Source organism: Trichosurus vulpecula, chromosome 5 (assembly GCF_011100635.1).
Source record: "Trichosurus vulpecula isolate mTriVul1 chromosome 5, mTriVul1.pri, whole genome shotgun sequence".
In the NCBI taxonomy this organism is placed as follows: Eukaryota; Metazoa; Chordata; class Mammalia; order Diprotodontia; family Phalangeridae; genus Trichosurus; species Trichosurus vulpecula.
The window spans coordinates 183116443-183134834 of record NC_050577.1 but is presented as its reverse complement, the minus strand read 5'-3'; the positions used below and the strand labels follow the sequence as shown (position 1 = coordinate 183134834).

Here is an 18392-nt window from a genome sequence, read left to right as displayed (position 1 = left end):
TTAACTGGAATATGTATTTAAAGGATTTTTGCAGGATGAAAAATGATACATCCCCTAAAACTATAGTAATTTTCCAATATGTGGTGTTTGTAGTAACTATGCTTTTTGAGAGCTAGATGGATTTATTTACAGGCAAGGGCATAGTAACCTGAGATTGCTGCCACTCTGTTGACTAATCTCCTGCGCCTCAGTTTTCCCAGTTATTAAATGAAAAGTTTGAACGAATTATCTCTAGGATCTACTAGGCCCTGTTTGGTGTATTATGTTGCATGTATACATGTTTACTGTATATTTGCAGCTACTGAGGGCAGCTATCACAGTTCTCAGTGGTTGCTACAAACAATTGCAAAACAGACGAAGGGGGAATTCAGGAGTTAAGTAGGGGGGTTACAGGTGCCTTTTTTTTAATTTGGCCAGTATCTTGTGGGACTGCTGCAGCCTACCTCACAATGCAAGATGCTGTTGATAAATTCCGAGTTTCTGCTTATAGGAAAGAGGCTAAATGATGAACCGTTTTTGTTACACTGTCATCATGAACTCATCCTTATCTGATCTCAGTCTGTTGTCATTCCACCTCTTCTATCTTGTAACCCCAAACCTTGTTCTTTGTCCTCTCTGATCTCCAATCTCCTGACCCTTCAGTTCTTTCCCAGACCATCACTGTTGCACTGACTGCACTCTTTTTCCCCATCTTGACTCTGTGAAGCAATTCAACTTCACACTGTCCTCCTCCCAAGTCCCTTGCCTCGTTACTGTCTTGCTGATCTTTCCTGGCCAAACCTCAGCTTTGGATTACTTCCGCTATCTGTTTGCCCTCGCTCTTATATGTTGCTGAACAAAGCTGGAGAAGATCGCTAAACTGCTGACTTGAGTTCGCTGCAAATTGGTTATGTGATTTCCACTGGGCCCTTATTGTAACAAGGCAATCCTCCATACTCGACCTACTATCCCACTAACCATAGTGGCTTTTCAAATGTTTTTATCCTTCCTCAAACTAAACTTGCCATAGTTTCCCTCCCTCCACCCCTTCAGGTGAGAAATTTGCCTTATAATCCACTGAATAATCTAATGCTATTTGCCAAAAGCTCCCTCTTCTCCCCTCCTCCTCATCTCACTTTACTCAGATGCCTTCACCCAGATCCCACATCGAGAGGTGAACCATCTCCTTGCCAAGGCACTCCTTCCATGCACAAGTGATCCCATTTTACATAGCCTTCTCTAGCAGATTGGCTCTTCTGTCATCCCTGCTTCCTCACATCCTCAGTTTCTTACCCTACTGCCTACAAATATATTCATGTTCCTCCCCCTACCCCCAAAATCCTCAAAAAACCTCTCTTGATCTATCAGTCCTCACTAGCTACTAATTATGCCATACCTCTTCTGGTTTTTGTGGCTAAAATTGAAAACGTCATCTACAACTGTCTAAAATCCTACGATCAGTGCTTCTGCTTCCCTTCCTCTTCTTCACTCTGGCTTGCATCTCATCATTCAACTGAAACTACTCCGAAGTTATTAATTGCAATCTATATCTGAGTTTAGCGCAGTGCTTGGCACATTTGTTGTCGTTCAATTGTATCTGACTCTTTGTGACCCCGTTTGGGGTTTTCTTGGCAAAGATACTGGACTGGTTTGCCATTTCCTTGTCCAGCTCATTTTACAGATGAGGAACTGAAGCAAAAAGGGTTAAGTGACTTGCCCAGGGTCACATAGCTAAAAAGTGTCTGAGGCCAGAATTGAACTCAGGAAAATGAGTCTTCCTGACTTCAGATCTGGCATTCTCTCCACTGTGCCACCTAACTGCCTAGCTCAATACTTAGTAGATGCTTAATAACTACTTGTTTCTTTTCTTCCTTCATAAATGATAGCTGAAACTTATCTAGGCTGATTGGTCCTCAGGCAGCAAACATAACAATCCATCACTAAGCTTATATTCAAAGACTTTCCAACTTAGTAGGACCTACCAGAGCAGTGGGAATTAGTTTTTGGGAATGGGTTGGACTAGATAACCACCGATATCCTTTCCAACTTGAAAATCCTGTGATTCGGTGATATGTTGGCATAGCTATTGAAAGTATAGGATCATCCTCCCACTACAACGAGGCATCCAAGTAGGACTTCAGTGGTGATTTCTATATGATCAAATCTAAAACATAATTTTACTATGCAAGTAGGATACATAAGGCTTTTTCAAAAATGATACAGAATTCAGGACCTTTTTAGCAACCACCTCCTTCCTAAATAGATGCCAAGTACCATTTTTCAGGCAAGCACAGGATTTGCATTACTAAGTGGTAAAAGCAAAGATCATCATCAGTAAGCCCCTGTTCAAGAAGACTTGACCATAGCAAAATCTGGTCCAACTATCATCAGAATCAAAATTCACCTTTGAACTTCCCCTAGCTGCTATGCATGGAGTAGGTATCTAATGAATGGTTGTTGTTGAATGAATGGATGTATCGTTACATATAGATGGTTGGATAAATGAATGGATGTATCGGTACATATAGATGGATGGGTAAATGAATGGATGGATGGTCTTGCTATTTGCGAAATAATTTTCCTATTTCAGCATATCTCTGATTTAGTCATCCCTCTCCAGGCTGCCCTGCTGACTCATTTCCATAAGATTTTCCCTACCATATCCTAGAGATCTCTTCACCCAGGAAGCTCGCTCCATTCCTGAACATTCTCACATTGGAAGTCCCCTCTTCCCTGAGGCTACATCTTTCAATTGACTGCTTCCTCCCAGAAGTAATAATTTAAGGAGGAGGCACAGGTCAAAGGTGATCCTTGTCCAGGCTGCAGTGTTGGCTCATCTCCATAGGACTTCCTCTACCATGGCCCCCTAGTCCCTCTGCTTCAGCTCCCATCATCGTGTTGTCTTACCCCATTAGAAAGTAAGCTCCTTATGGGTAGGAACCATTTTTTTTTGGAGGGATGAAGGCAAGGCAATTGGGGTTAAGTGACTTACCCAAGGTTACACAGCTGTTAAATGTCAACTGTCTGAGGTTGGATTTGAACTAAGATCCTCCTGAGTCCAGGGCAGGTTCTGTATTCACTTGGAACCATCTTTCAGCTTCTGTTTGTATTTACAGTGCCTAGCACAGTGCTTGGCACATAGTAGTGTTTAATAAATGCTTGTCCACTGACTGACTAATCACTAAGAATTTAAACATTTAGTAAATAAATATAGCCATTTATGCCCTTTTGAAAACCTTTCAAAAATATATAGCATATTCCTTTTAATAAGAGAACCTACTGACACTACATTGACTAGAAAACTGATTGTGTCAAAACAACTCTTCTTTGATATGGATTGTTTTTTTAAAATGATGTTAGCTTTGACGTAAAACATTTCCTTTAGAAATCAAGTGTAATGAGTCTAAACGAAATACTGATTCATTTGTCCTTAAACTTGAATGATAGGTGAGATAATTAAAAGAAACTGTCTTAAGAAAATTATTCTTCTTGATCCTTCCTTACTCCTTTTTCAGAGTAAGGAAGTGGAGGTGCTATTTTTCAAATGTTCACAGGATTACAGAGCTATTGGATTTCAAATATTAGATTATTTCATTTCATAGTGTGAATATAATATTCCTGTGTTTTTCTAAGTAGACGTCTTATTTCAAGGATCCCTAATTTTATTGGTGTGAGTACTCCCTTCCCCAATGCAAATTGCACCTCCTCTCTTAATTAACATATGGTCTTTAAGATTTACTTTTCTGAGGATTTCGTCTTCTTGAAGACAATGTACTAACAACAACCACCCACCTTCCTATCTTAGTGAGGCCGATCCTTGAACTACAAACATATAGTCCATCTTTCAATGTGGTAAGAGCTACCAAAGTTTAACTGTATTGGTGTAGCATTTAAGATGCCAGGGTCACCTTCCATGCCATGATTGGGAAATGGAGTAGGATATTATTTAAGAAACATAGACTTTAAACTTGAAATTCTTAGCTTCTGATGGAAAAGGAAACATCGGAGACATGTACATTGAGGGCAAATTTATTGGTGACCCAATAATGATAATAAATGCGTACTTTTACTTAACATTTTGGAGCCATGGCTGTATAAATTCTGTATCAGTCTTACTTTGTGAACTCTTCACTGTAATATATTACTAGCCGTCTTCTATTTAATGGTTCACAGGAGACAAACATCAAGAGAGGCACTAATGAAAAAAAAAATCTATGGCCTCAGATATCTATGAAAAATGTAAAAAGCATGGCTCATAAGCCAGTGTACATAGACATACACATATGTATGTACTCGTATAAACATATATGTGTACGTACATACCAAAATAGAGAGTTTAAAAAGCTTGGTGTAACCTGGATGAACAAAATCCAAAGAGAAACATTTTGTGGGATCTTTACCCCAAAGCCTTCTTCCTTCTGGATAGCCTGAAGATCATTATAATGTCCCTTGCTCTGTTCTGGACTGTCTGTTCCTATCACTTGCTTTGACCTTGATTGCTCCTACCCTCCAGGTTATATCTTTGAAGGTCCCTGCCCGTGATTGCTTTTATCCTTGATTGTTCCTGCCTACTCCTGCTGTCTTAATTTATCCTCAAGCCATTCCTTGTGTGAGTTAGAATGCACTCATAATAACTGCTCTTAGCTCATCTCTCCTTTCTAAGTTCAACTTACGTCGCCATGGAGATGAGATGGACAAGTAGACACCACCCAAGAATCCAACGACTAGTGACGTTTTGGAAATGCTAAGTATATTGCTGTGCTGATACAGACTGTGTATGGTGAAATGACTCAAATTCCCCCTCCAAGATGATTTTCTTCTCCCATGACTCCAAACAGATGAAGGAAGAAGTCTCATCAAATGAGTAATTGCTCTCCTTCCCACAAGAGATGGGGACTAAAGCACGAATAATCCATTTCTTCTGCAGCTAGCAGTGGTCAGTACTGGCTGTGTATGTCCACAAATTCTATACCTCCTCTTTTGTTCTCTGTTCTTCATTGCTCTCATTTATTTTCCCACTATATAAAGAACATTATTGTTTGTCTAATCCCTCTTCCATGAGGCTGCCTTTCAGATACTTGGAGAGATCAATTGCATACCCCTCCCCAAAATCTTTCCAGGCTCAATATTCCTAGGTTTTTTTTTCAACTAATCCTCACATAGCATGAATTTAAGCCTTTTATGATCATGTTTGGCCTCCTCTAGACGATCCAGTGTTTCAATGTCTTTTCTGAAATGTGGAACTCAGAACAGAATATAATACTGTAGATGTGGTCTGACCCGTGCAGAATATGGCAAGATTATCACTTTCCTAGTTCGGAGTACTATGCTTCTCTTAATGCATTAATCAGCCTTCTTGATTTCTAAGATTACATCATCAGAATAGTCTTCCTAAGGACCACCCTAGTTGAATTGATCCCCTACTCAAAATCCTTCAATCACTTTTCATTCCCTACAGAATAAAATTCAAATTCCTTAACCTGGTTTTCAAGAGCCTCCATGATCTGCCTTTTTATAACCTTGTCTCTTATCACCTTCAATACATTACTCTCAGATCAAATTGCATTACTAAACATTCCTCCAAAATATTTCATGAATTATTAGTTCAATGCCTTTGTTCATAGTCATCTCTACATAGAAAATCTGCCCCTCTGAAATGCTGCCTCTTAAAATCATACCTATCTTTTAAAGTCTGCTTAAATTACACCACATTCACTAAATCTCTCCTGTCCCCAGCTCCTATGGCATTTTGAACTTTTTTATATGCTCCTCCTTGCACCTTCCACAGTGTTTTATGGATAGTAAGCACTCAAATGAATGGATATCAGTCAAATAATGAGTACATGATACAGTCATACTGAGATTCCCTCACATTTTAATTTCTCAAAAATTGAGCCAATATTTAGTTGTACCATCAATTATAGCTTGGGTAGTAGAGAGACTATTCGACCTGGGGTCAAAATGACTTGGGTTCAAATCTTGCCTCACATATTATAGCTGTGTGACCTTGGATAAGTCACTTCATGTTTCTAACTCTTCCATGTGCAAAATGAAAATAATAAGATCATCTACCTCATCTTTCTGTAAGCTACAAATGACATACTGTGCATAAAATACTTTGGAAATTTTGAAGAGCTACGTAAATGTCAATGATATCATTCAACTTTTCCTTCTCTGCAGACTCATTGATCCTTTAGAAGACAATGATGCTTCACTGAAAATTAGTGGACAGACTGAGTAGATGATGCTGATGTATTCAGAAGGTTGCCTGGCTGATGTGGCTGAGTAGCTATACTGAGTATCTACCCTTTTAATCATCTTGACTTCCTGCTGGCTAATCTCCCAGGAAGAGTCATCAGACCTCTTTCTCTACCTCCAGGGCTGACAAGTAATCCCTTTAGACACTCAGTCTGAAAGAAATGGAAAGGTATCCATTGACAGGGAAGATTTAAAAAGGTCCCTGTCTTCAAGTTGGTTCAGATAACTTTTACCAGAGAATCCTGGCAGGAAGTAACAATGAAGGTAGGTGAGGCTTTCCTTTACCACAGAGGAAAGCTTATTTCTTGTTAACAATTTTCATGTTTAGTTGATAAGCATTTCAGAGGGTGGAAATTATTTTAATAATTATATTTCTAGAATATAGTTTCATCACATTAGAAAATATCTAACAATATTTAAGAACTGAACAGATCTTGATAATTATACTAATATTAATTGATTAGTATTGCTGATCCATTTTTTCATTTATTCTTTTTGAAAAGAAAATTCATTGCATCTTGTGGTCTTGTAAAATTTATCAGAAAAATACACATATATTGAGCATCATAACAGTACAAGGGAATTTGAAATGCTACAGCGTAAAGCAAGGAATACATACACCCAGGGTGGTTGTTTCTTCTGTGCAGGGAATCCAAAGTCTGAAAGCTTCTGGGTTGGCCCTGCTCCTGGTGGTTTCATTCATCTCCCTCTCCTGTTGTGCTCCCCAGGTAACCCTACTCTTTAAAAGTGGAATCCTCTAAATCTGCATGCAGTTATTCTTTTGTGATTGACCTTTCTGTTTTGAACCATGCAGAGGACTGGATCATAATATCCAATTAACTATTCTTCTCCCTGGATTTGTAGAGACTTTTTGAAAAAAGGAACTGGACTCCTCAAGCTATCCTCTACCTCAAGGGGACTCGTGAGTACTAAACAAAACAAACAAGCAAGTTTTTTTTTTTATTTTGTGAGCTGTTTATTCAGTGAGAGCAAGAATCCATAGCAAAGATGCAGAGGAACTCTGACAGGCTGCTCTTTTTGCCTTGCAGTTTTAAGAATACCTTTTAAAATTAAACAAGATTGTGGGACTGAAAAAGTAACATTTTTCAATTAATTAGAAATTTTCACAGCTTCTAAAAGCTGGTTTTGCACTTGCAGGCCAATATATCTGGGGGGGAGAGAACTGGGTTCTTAGCTTGGTTACAAGGTAACATTTCCAGCTCCTGAACATAACTACCACAGCTTGTGGTCCCAGTCTATGTATTGGGGTGCTCTGCCAGCCTTCAGATGTGTCAGATCCTCCTGAAAGGGGGGAGACCATCTTTATGTGAAGTCTTTGGGAACCTGATGTTTTAATTTTTTGTTTGTTTTTTGGAGGCGAGAAGGGAAAGCAATTAGGGCTAAGTGACTTGCCCAAGGTCACACAGCTAGTAAGTGTGTCAAGTGTCTGAGGTCAGATTTAAACTCAGGTCCTAATGACTCCAGAGCCAGTGCTTTACTCACTTCACCACCTAGCTGCCCCCTGATATTTTCATTTAACCATGTTAATGCCTAAAGAAGCTCCACAATTATCACAGGGCAGACTTTTTATTTTATTTTATTTGCTTTTGTATCACCTTTATTTCTGAATATATTCTTCTCCCTTGCCTTAACCAGCCAGATATACTTTGTATCAAAGTTTAAAAAAGAAAAAAAGGTGGAGGGAAATAGTTCTGCAAACCAGCCAACGTAACAACTAAATGTCGAAATATTCCACACCCATAGGTCCCCACCTTTCCAAAGAGTAAATGGATGGATGTTTTTCTCAACTCTTCTGCATCAAGCTTGGTCATTATAATTACATTCAGTTTCTTGTTTATTTTCTTTTCCTTTACATTGTTGTTGTTTTTGTGTGTTGTTTTCCTGGTCCTGCTTTCTTTGCTTTTGCTCTGCAACAGTCCACAAACATCTTCTTGGCAGAGTTTACAGCAAAGGAAGTCTTGAAAACCATTCTCCCATCCTTTTCTCTCCTCTCCCCAGGTCCCAAAGAGGAATTTTTCTTTCTTTCTGGAGGGAATCAGGCTTAAGTGACTTGCCAAAGGTCACCTAAGTAAGCATCAAGTAGCTGAGGGTAGATTTGAACTCAGATCCTCCTGACTTCAGGGTTGGTGCTCCATCCATTGCACCACCTAGTAGAGACATTTTTTAAAGCTCCTATCAATCACCTCCAGGCTCTAACTTAGAGAAAGAGTTTCATTGGGTGAGATTCAAGGATTTATTGAGTGAAGTCAGAGAGATTTTTTCCCTTTCCTTGTTACCTAGCAGGACCAAGCCATCCTCCTAAGTGTATGTGTTACACACACTACAATAAAATAGGAGTCTTTCAACTTGGCTGCCCATCTCCAAAGCTGCAGCCAGCATCCCCTTGAGGCCATCCGAAGCTCCAATCTGCTTCTCTAGTTTTTTTGTTTATTTGTTTGTTTTTATATTATTTTGTTTTGTAGAAGGTCGTCAATTCATCTCAGAGGAGAGCCAGAGGAAAGATCTCTACAACAGACTACAGCTGGGTAAGAGAAACAGAAACAGAGATGCCAGAAGCCTTCAAGCTGGGAGTTAGAGATTATTTTGTCTGATTATTAGATAATTCAGTGGTTTAAAACTCACTTCAGGGACAAGGGACTGATGTCCAGAGAAGTTCCATGACTTGCCCATGATCACACAGCAGTCCTTGGAACAAAGATCCCATGATTCCAAATCCGATGCTCTTTCCATTTCATCCTGGGAAGGGGGAGAATGCTTTGCTGTGATTCATCGCATCATAAAATGTTGGAGTAGAGAAGAAAACATTTTAGAAACCATGTAATCCAATTACTTCATTTCCAGATAAAGAAACTGAGGGTGAGACGTCAAGGTAATTTAACAAAATAAGTGTAGAGTTAGGATTAGAATTTTGTGTCTGTTGACTCAAATGTACTGGGCTTTTCACTGCTCCTGTCAGTCATTTATGAAGCACCTACTATGTTTAAGACACGGTGCTAAGAACTACATCAAGGAAAGGAGATAGGTTTCATGCCTGAACAGATCCATTTGCACAAAAAAAGACAATTTAGCCCTGAGCTAAAGTGGGACATTTTCTTGTGGTTACTGCTGATCTTACCAACAACAAAACAGCCGGCTTTCTGCTTAGCTGCAAACACAAAGCAGAGCAGTTAGGGATGAAGGTCAGGCAGAGTTTGCAATTTCACCACTGCAGGCTGTGCCAAAATCAACAGGCAGAAAAGTGAGATATATCGGCAACCAAAAGCAGATGTGTTTAATAAGTAGGAGGAGGCATGGCCTTAGATTTTTAGGAAAAAAATGACAGTTACTTACTCAAAGAACCTTTATTTAAACTTCATTCTTAAAAGTCTAGATGTGGTCTAATTCCTCTACATTTGAAAAGGTTGATACTGAGCATAAGATTTAAGTGCCAGCGTATTTATAATGAGATGAAGGTGGCACAGTGATTAGAAAGCCAGTGCTGCAGTCAGGGAAGACTGGTTGGAATCCTTCCTCTGGTACATGTTGGCTATATATGATCTTAGGCAAGTCATTTAAACTTTCAGGGCCCCAGTCGACTCTCTTGGACTGTTTAGTTGCAGAACAGATGCTGGTGGGAAGGAGTTAACTCACTGGATGTTTTCTACACCAATGAAATTGACAGGAATATATCTTATATATATGCATATATATGTATATATGTATATATTACATGTGTATATTACACCTATGTATGCATGTGTACATAGATAATCTTTGTTATCGATTATATGTATGCTGTGTGTGTGTGTGTGTATGAAAATATCAATCAAGAAACACTTATTAAGCTACTACTGTGTGTCTGGGACTAAGAAATACTGGGGATAATATGAAAAAATGAAATAACCTTTGCCTTTAAGAAACTTAATTCTTTTGGGATCAGATGTCATCTATATTATAAATATGTACAGAATAAATACAAGGTAACCATTTTAGGGGAAGGCACTAGCAGTTAAGGTTGGTCAGGAAAGGGTTCAGGTTGAAGGTGTCTCTTGAGCAGAGTTTTTAATGAAATGAGGGATTCTTAGACACATAAAGGTGCCTCTTAGGCATTCCAGTCACGAGGAGAAAGCTGGGGGCAGTTTCATGTGTCATTGCATAGCAAGAAAGCCAGTTTGACTCACAGATCAATAGAAGGGAGGTAAAGTATAATAAGATTGGAAAGGCAGGTTGGGACCGGACTTTGAAAACTAAATGGAGGGGTTCATATTTGACCTCACAGACATTAGACAACCATTTTAGGAAGAGAAAAGTGGGTCTGGATAGGAGGACAGAGGAAAAGTTGGCTAACCTTGACACTATTATAATTGGTGTTGCCAGGTCTTTTGTTTCAAATGCATGCCTACTTCTTCTCCCAATTTTCCTGCTTAAGATTATTTTCTAAAAAGCTTCCCACAGCTAGCATTAAATTATTGGGCTTTTTTTTTTAAAGGCACACCTAACTCCAGTTCTGCAAAGAAAAAATAAACACCAAGTGTCCTGTGCAGTCCTCAAGTATTGTAGAAGAGCGAGAATTGTAGCACACATGTTATTATTGCTGTTCATGGTACATCCTTATCAGAACTGTAACTAGGGCAGGACAGCAGGAGTTTGCCAAATTTCAAAGTAATTAAACATTTACACCAGGTGAACTCTCCACTTGGCCATGTGCTTCTGCAGCAGTGGCCTAGATTGTCCCTACTCCAAAGAGGAATGGACACTAAGTTTTAGAGCGGCTCACTCCAGGCATCAAAATTGCTAGTTATGACTTTAATCGTGGTTACACTGATGTCTGCAAATGTGCTTGTTAGTCTGAAAAACTAGTCATCTTAAAATTACTTATTATGAAGAAAACATAACCTTACTGAATGCCTGCCAGTGAGAACAGGACATGTCACAATACTGAGAGTACATGGCAAGTATCCAATATGCTTTACTTGAATGGGATTAAATTGACAGCCATCCATATTGTAATTTTTTTCATTGTTATATCATTTTTTTAAGAAGGCAATCAGGGTTAAATGATTTGTCCAGGGTCACACAGCTAGTAAATGTCTGAAGTTAGATTTGAACTCAGATCCTCCTCACTCCAGGGCTGGTGCTCTATCCACTGTGCTAATTGTTATATGTGTAACCTAGTTACCCCCATTTTTTTTTTCATTGTTGAACAAAGCAGTTAGGATCATAGAATTTTAGAGCTGAAAGAGACCCCAGAGACCTATAACCTGTCCACCCTCTTGTTTTACAGTCTTTCCACCAATCTTCAAATTTAAACTTCTCCATATTTAATTTCATAAATCAGATTAAACCAGAAAAACATTTTTCTTTATGCCAAGTTAAATTTAACACTATTTTAGCATTTATAATGGACACTTGTCCATTTTATATAGGAATGATACTACAAATTAAGAGTTATTACATTCAAGCTGAGTTAATGAAGTTTCCATCAAGGCAGGATTGAAAAGCATGTAAAAAAAAAAAAAACCCAACACATAGAGGGCATGCTCCAGGGCATGAATGTATCTACCACATCCTACTTAGATAGACAGGAAAGGGTTATTCTTGTCCTTTTATCCAAGACTGGCTGTGTCTATTATGCTACATTGCCTCTCTAAATTTTCACAATTCAAAATTTGTGTGAATTATTTTATAAATAATTTCCAAGGAGGTGTCTAAATCCTTTAATAGAATCATAGATTTAGAGCTAGAAGGAACTTTAGAGGCAATCAAAGCCAACTCCTTATATTTTATAGTGAGGGCAATTAAATGGCAACTTTCCCAGAATCACACAGTAAATGTCAGAGGCAGGATTTGAATTCCTCTTCCTGACTCCAGGTCCAGTACTCTATCCACTGCAACCACCTAGCTGCTCAAAATTCAGTATATTGAATAAAATAAGTGAGCCACCAGCTGGGCCTTGGAAATCTTTTAATTTATAAAGATTTTGCTTTTTACCTTATTTATTGGCTCAATCTAGACATGACAAAGCTAGGTGGTGCAGTGCGTAGAGCACTGGGCCTGGGGTCAGGAAGAGATTGAGTTCAAATCTGGCCTCAGACACTTACCAGCTGTGTGACCCTGGGCAAGTCACTTAACACTGTTTGCCTCAGTTTCCTTATCTACAAAGTAGGGATTGTAATTGCACCTCCCTCACAAGGTTGTTATAGAGATCAAATGAGATAATAAAAGTACTACATGAATGTTTATTATTATTATGTGACAAGAACATTTGTTTACATTCTATTTCTCCAGAAAAGCGCAGCCAAAGTCTAAACCCGATGCCTATTTCTGAAGCTGTCGCCATGTTCTTTGAGTTCCTTCAGAAACCACCGGAAGAAGGTAAAAAACCCTTTCGAGTGGGACAAGCAGAGTTTCGTATACTTTCCTGGAGACCGTTTTGAATATAACAAAGTATTTTCATTCTTGTTTTGAACTTCCTTAATTCTTTAATTTTATAGTTATAGCCCCAGAAATTCATAGCAATGTTTGTTCTAAAGAGGCCAGAATATTTAAATTATAATAATCCCTCAAAACAAACAAACAAAACAAAAAAAATTCCTTAGTCAGATTGTATAATTTAGTATGAATTTCACAATTTAAAGCCCACAGGGCTTCTGTTAACTTTAGAAAACTGTTTGTCTCCCTTTCAGAAACTGCAGTGATAACTTGTATTTGTGAAGAGGGGGAGTGAAGCCTTACTCTATTAACATACCATTAAGGTTAATAATGATTCAGTTCCACAAAGATAAGCAAATATAAAAATAATAGCCAAAGCTAATTCTATATCCCAAGAATGAGACACAGTCTGGCACAGTGGAGAGAGCATGAGATTTGTGGTCTGGAGACCTGGGTTTAAAAGCAGACAGTGTCACTTTAGTAGTCGTGGGACCTTAGGCAAGATATGTAAGTTCACTAGGCCTCAGCTTCCCCATCTGTAAAATGAGAGGATGAGTAGATGTCTACCACGGTCTGCTAACTACAATATACTTAAGTTATGTCTTGAATTTGTGAAAACTAATGAAAATGTAGTATGGAAAGCAGGAACATTTTGCCAATGAGTCACTGCTGCAATCCCACCCTGACTCAGTGTGGCACAGCAGATGAGAAATTGGACTTGGAGTAAAGAAGACCTGTGTTCAAATCCTGTTACAGACACTTACTTGCTACCTGTGTAACCCTGGGCAAGTCTCAACCTTTCTGTGCCTCCATTTCCTCATCTGTAAAATGAGGGAGATGTTCATAATGGCCCTTAAGGTCCCTGCCAGCTCCAGATCTACGATTCCCTCTGACCTTCAAGAAGCTTACGCTAATTAGGTCTGCCAGTCATCATCAGGGATGTAACAAAAAAAGTTATAAAAATAATAATAACTCAAAGTCTATAGGATTTTGCAGTTGGCAAATCACTTCTTTATGACCTTACTCTCAGTGTCAAGTCAAAGACCACACTAAGACTTTTGGGACACCCTGTCTTAGTATCCCTGTTTCATAGAGGAGGAATTAATGCTCATGTAGTCACAGTCAGGACCAATCCACAATCATGTGAGTAATAAGTAGAAGAATTCTAGCATTTTTTTTTTACCTTCATATACAGTCTCTGGGCAAGGTATACATGTGCGTGCACACACACACACACACACACACATCCACACACACTTTTTGTAGTTTTTTTAATATTTACAAACACTTTATTCAAATTATCTCCCTTCATTCTTACAACTCTATGAGGCAGGAATTATATTTATTAATATCTCTTGAGAAATCTGACTTGCCCATTATTACCCAACTAGAAAGTGTTGGTTGTATATCAGGTTGCTTAGTGTCTCAGGGAGGGAGGAGGGGAAGGAGAGAGAGAGGGAGAGAATTTGGGAATCAAAACTTAAAAAAAAATATCAAATATTAAAAATTGTTTTAACATGTAATTGGAGGAAAATAAGATACTATTTTTTTAAAAAGCATAAATAAAAGAAAGTATTGGTTGGAGGCAGGTTTTGAACCTCAATGTCTCCTGAATTGAAGTCCTATGCTCTTACCCCTATCCCATAATAAAATTTTCAAAATTATTGTTATGGCATATATATATGAAATAATAATAATTTAAAGCAATCAATAAGAAAGCATGAAAAATGTGTGGTAAAGATTCATTATAAGTGCTCTGGTTATTGAGAATGAGGAAAAAATCATTGTGGACTGAGAATAATTTCTGTGAAGAAAGTGGTCTTGAGCTGAACCTTGAAAGGGTCTTGAAAGAGGGCAGGGTCTGTTCTTGGTAAGAGAAACAGAATGGGGTAGAATGATACCTGGGAGAGGGGCAGTGATGGTGGAAGGTGGGAGAGGTAAGGTCAGCTAGTCTATATGGAATGAGAATCCATCTCCAAGTATCAGGAGAGAGGGTTAGATAACAAGGTGGGGCGAATTACTGGAAGGCCTTAGGCAACTAGGTGAAAAGTTGGTACTTGATGTGATAAGCACTAGGCGATTTTAATTCATAAGCAGGACACTGGTATCATAGGATCTGAGGTCTAGATCTGGAAGGGACCTCAGAGGCTTTCTAGTCTAGCTTCTTTGTTCTTCAGATGAAGAATATATGGCCCAGGAAGATTAAGGGATTTGCCCAAGGTCACATAGGTAGTAAATGTTAGAACTGGGACTGACTCCAGAACCAAGGCTTCTCCAACTGTTCCTCACTGTAGTGTTGTAGGAAGATTAATAAGGCAAGAGTATGAAGAATAAATTGGATAAAGCATTAAGTGGGGGGAACCAGGATAAAACATGTTTTGAATTGTACCCTGTGTATTACTGTCCACCAGGGGCTTTGAGGCTTTACTGGAACACAAGAAACTGAACGTGATAAAAGAAAAAAAAAAACTTCTCTAGAGACCATGCACTGATAAAAAGTTAACTTCACTGTAACACAAGAAACTGGACTACTTTAAAGAAAAAAATCTACCTTGAGAAATGAATTTTCTGACATTGAAAACATGTGCACTGATAAAAAGGAATATTAAAAAGTTTACCTTATTGTGCCCCTAAGAATGCCACACTTTGGACTAGGAGAGATAGGAAGTAGGACAAGAGGATGTTGGAGTAATATACACATGGGTTGATTGTCCAGCCTAAGGTGAGGATGGAGGTGTAGAGATAACTCTGAGAGAGTTCATAAAGCGACTGACTGGATATACAGGTTGAAGGAGAGGAAGGAGCCAAGTATAATTCAAACATTTGAGTGAAGGAAAAAGGAAAGATACCATCACTAGAAAATGAAAACCAATTTAGAGGGAAAGCCAAGTTCATTTTGCAATGATGGCAGGATGTGATCAGGTGAAGCTGCTCTGTAGGATGGATGAGAAGTTAGAGCTGAGATTTAAACTTGGACTCCTTAATATAGAAGTGATAATGGAAGCCTTGGAAATAGCTGATCTCCCCTAGGGAGAGTTTACTAGGGGTGGGGAGGAGGGGGAAGAAAAGGTCACAAAGAACCTTGAAACACTGTAAGCTTGTGAAAGAAACAGGAAGCTGGAGAATTGAGAAACAGAACAGCAACCCAGAATCCAAGAGAGGAAACAAGAATGAAGGAGAGAGTCCAACAAAATGAAATTCCCAGAAAGGTCAAATTCAGGGGAAAAAATATTTTTAAAAAATGTGTTGTGTTTTAGAAGGAGAAGGTGAGACAGAGAGAATCTGGGGACATAGAACCTCAGATAATATTTAAAATAAACTTGCATAATTTTATTTTACTACTGTCTTACAGCTAGAGAGGTAAACCTTGATCAATCAAGATTCTTGGAAGATGATCTATTAAACTGGAGAAAATGATCAAAGTTATTGAAAATTTCTGTCAAATTTCTGTTGAAGCCATTATTTATGTGAATAAAAAACATAGTCTACACATGGCCTGTGTTCTGAAGGAATATATACATATGTGTGTGGGTATAATCTCAATTTCAATCTCTTTATAAATAATTATTGAAAAAATATTTTTAGCAGAGAGCATTACTGCTTTTTTTATTATATGTTTCATTTAGATCATGTTGCATCACTCTTTAAATTTGTCATAGCATTTTAAAATTAAAGGCTCAAATATGTTCTGAGTGGTCCTTCTTGTGACTAGTAGACCTTCTGGTCAGTGACTGTTAACAATTTTTTTATGGTACTACTCACTACTATTTTATCTCTAACATGTTTGGTAGTGGCAATTGACTAATGATACTGCATCCTGATGGTAACATATTCTACCTTTATGCTAGCCTAAAGGGAAGCATAATTTCTATAACATGAGAATAGATACCTATCATAAATTGTGTTTTATCAATTTAAATTAAAATTAAGTTTCAATGGCATATGGGTCAACCCCAGCTATCCACAATTATAGCAAAGTAATGTCAAATATCTTTGTGTGGTAGTGAAGGAAGGGTAGAGGTGGGATCAGGCCTGATAGAGGGAACTTCCTCTGTCAATGTAGATCATCACCAGCTCTGAAACTGAGAATCTTCGAAAATTTCCTAGAACACTGAGAAATCTAGTGACTTGTCTATAGTTATACCGCCTTACCCAGCCACCATGTGTCTGAGGTAGAACTTGAAACAATCTCTTCCTGATTCCAAGGTCCACTCTCATATTGTATGGGGGAGAAAAGAGTAATCAAGACAGGTACACTAATACCCTGTTTGCAGAACTTTGAATGGATCCAAAAGTTCTAGTAACTAATTTTAGGAGCAGTCGAAGGATCTGAGGATCTTATGTACTGGACCAGGTGTCAAATGAGATCTGTATTCAAATTCTGAATCTGACACTCATTAGTTCTGTGACCATGAGCCAAAGCCTCCCTGAACTTCAGTTTACTTATCTCTAAAATGAGAATAATAATATGTTATAGAAATGATGATGATGGTGATGATGGCAGTCATCCCCCTTGTAGTGATAATGATGGTCCCCATTAGAATGAGAGATTTAATAATCCTCATTAAAGATAGGCGGAAGAAGTAGAGTGTGCTCTACCTGTCTAGTCAGTTTCTTGGGAAATCATCCTGATTACAGCAGTCACCTCCTCTTCATTTGGCACATGTTCCTCTAGGCCTGGTCTAGGGTTTTAAGAATATAAAAGAATCATTCACATATAATATTTCATAAATCTATCACAAGTTCAGCTCATGTCTTACCCCCTCATCCTGGAGTTTAATCTGTGGAAATTTGTAAATGTAACTTGTGGCTCATTTCAGCTTTGTGGGAGCCAAAAGGCATTCATGCTGGTATTATAGTTAATTACATTTGTTGCAAGAAGTAGAAAGGTAATAGAACACCATATTGAGACATCCCGAATGGCTATTTGCTGCTCTGGTTTAAAAAAAAATAAGCTTGGCTATTTCTTTGTCAGGCCCTGTGCTGTCTTCTTTTAAGGCCTGGAGTTCATATACAGTCGAATTAAAAAAAAGCACTGCTCCCATGTCTCTAGACACTTATAATCAGGTAAGCCCACCGGTTTTTATTAAGGAAAAGTTACTATATGTTTTCAGTTAGCATCTTAGAGAGAAAAGGGGAGTATCCCTGCCATCTACCATCCATAACAGCTTCTGCACATAAGGGGAAAGGTAGCTCAACACTGCTTCCTTCTCTGGTTGGTCTCAAATAGGTCTCTAGCTGGTACAACTCAAAAGGTCATAACCTCAAAACCCCAGCCCCTCACACACACACTGAGAGAAGGATAGGGAATCTGCTACCATGGCATGGTAATATCCATTCATAGGGTGTTATGCAGCATTCAGACATGGCTGGCTCTAGGTGGTCTTGTGTGGCTATCTCCTCCAGTGTTCTCCAGCAATTAGGCCACTGTCCTATCTAAAAGTTCTGCTCTCAGTATGAAAAAATCACAACATCTTATCAATTTTTTAGATCTGGGAACCCTTGGATTAGTCCAGGGAGTGTGCAGTCCTAGGTTGAAACCAGAAAAAGGTGGAGTTCTATCTGGGCAGACTTGTAATGCTTTCCTCCTTAGGAAGATTCTGAAGATCATCTGGCAGGATAAGGTACCAGACACTGAGGTCCTTTCTCAAACTAAACTGCCAAGCACTCAAACTCTACTGCAGAAAGCACAACTCCTATGGGCTAGACATGTTTGAATGCCC

At 38.6% G+C, this 18392-nt stretch overlaps 1 protein-coding gene across 1 annotated transcript; it reads left to right on the top strand.

The window, feature by feature from the left end:
• Positions 1–6495: 6495 nt before the first annotated feature.
• Positions 6496–16086, top strand: SPX (spexin hormone). The gene is made up of 6 exons (XM_036760661.1): positions 6496–6501; positions 6885–6965; positions 7102–7159; positions 8721–8783; positions 12526–12612; positions 16022–16086. Exons 1-6 carry the CDS (start codon positions 6496–6498, stop codon positions 16084–16086), a joined length of 360 nt encoding a protein of 119 aa, XP_036616556.1.
• Positions 16087–18392: the final 2306 nt, after the last annotated feature.

Coding starts and splice junctions, on each gene's coding strand:
- SPX (XM_036760661.1), top strand. Junction 7,160..8,720: donor CCTCTACCTCAAGGGGACTC/GTGAGTACTAAA, acceptor TTTGTTTTGTAG/AAGGTCGTCAATTCATCTCA. Junction 12,613..16,021: donor TCAGAAACCACCGGAAGAAG/GTAAAAAACCCT, acceptor ACTGTCTTACAG/CTAGAGAGGTAAACCTTGAT.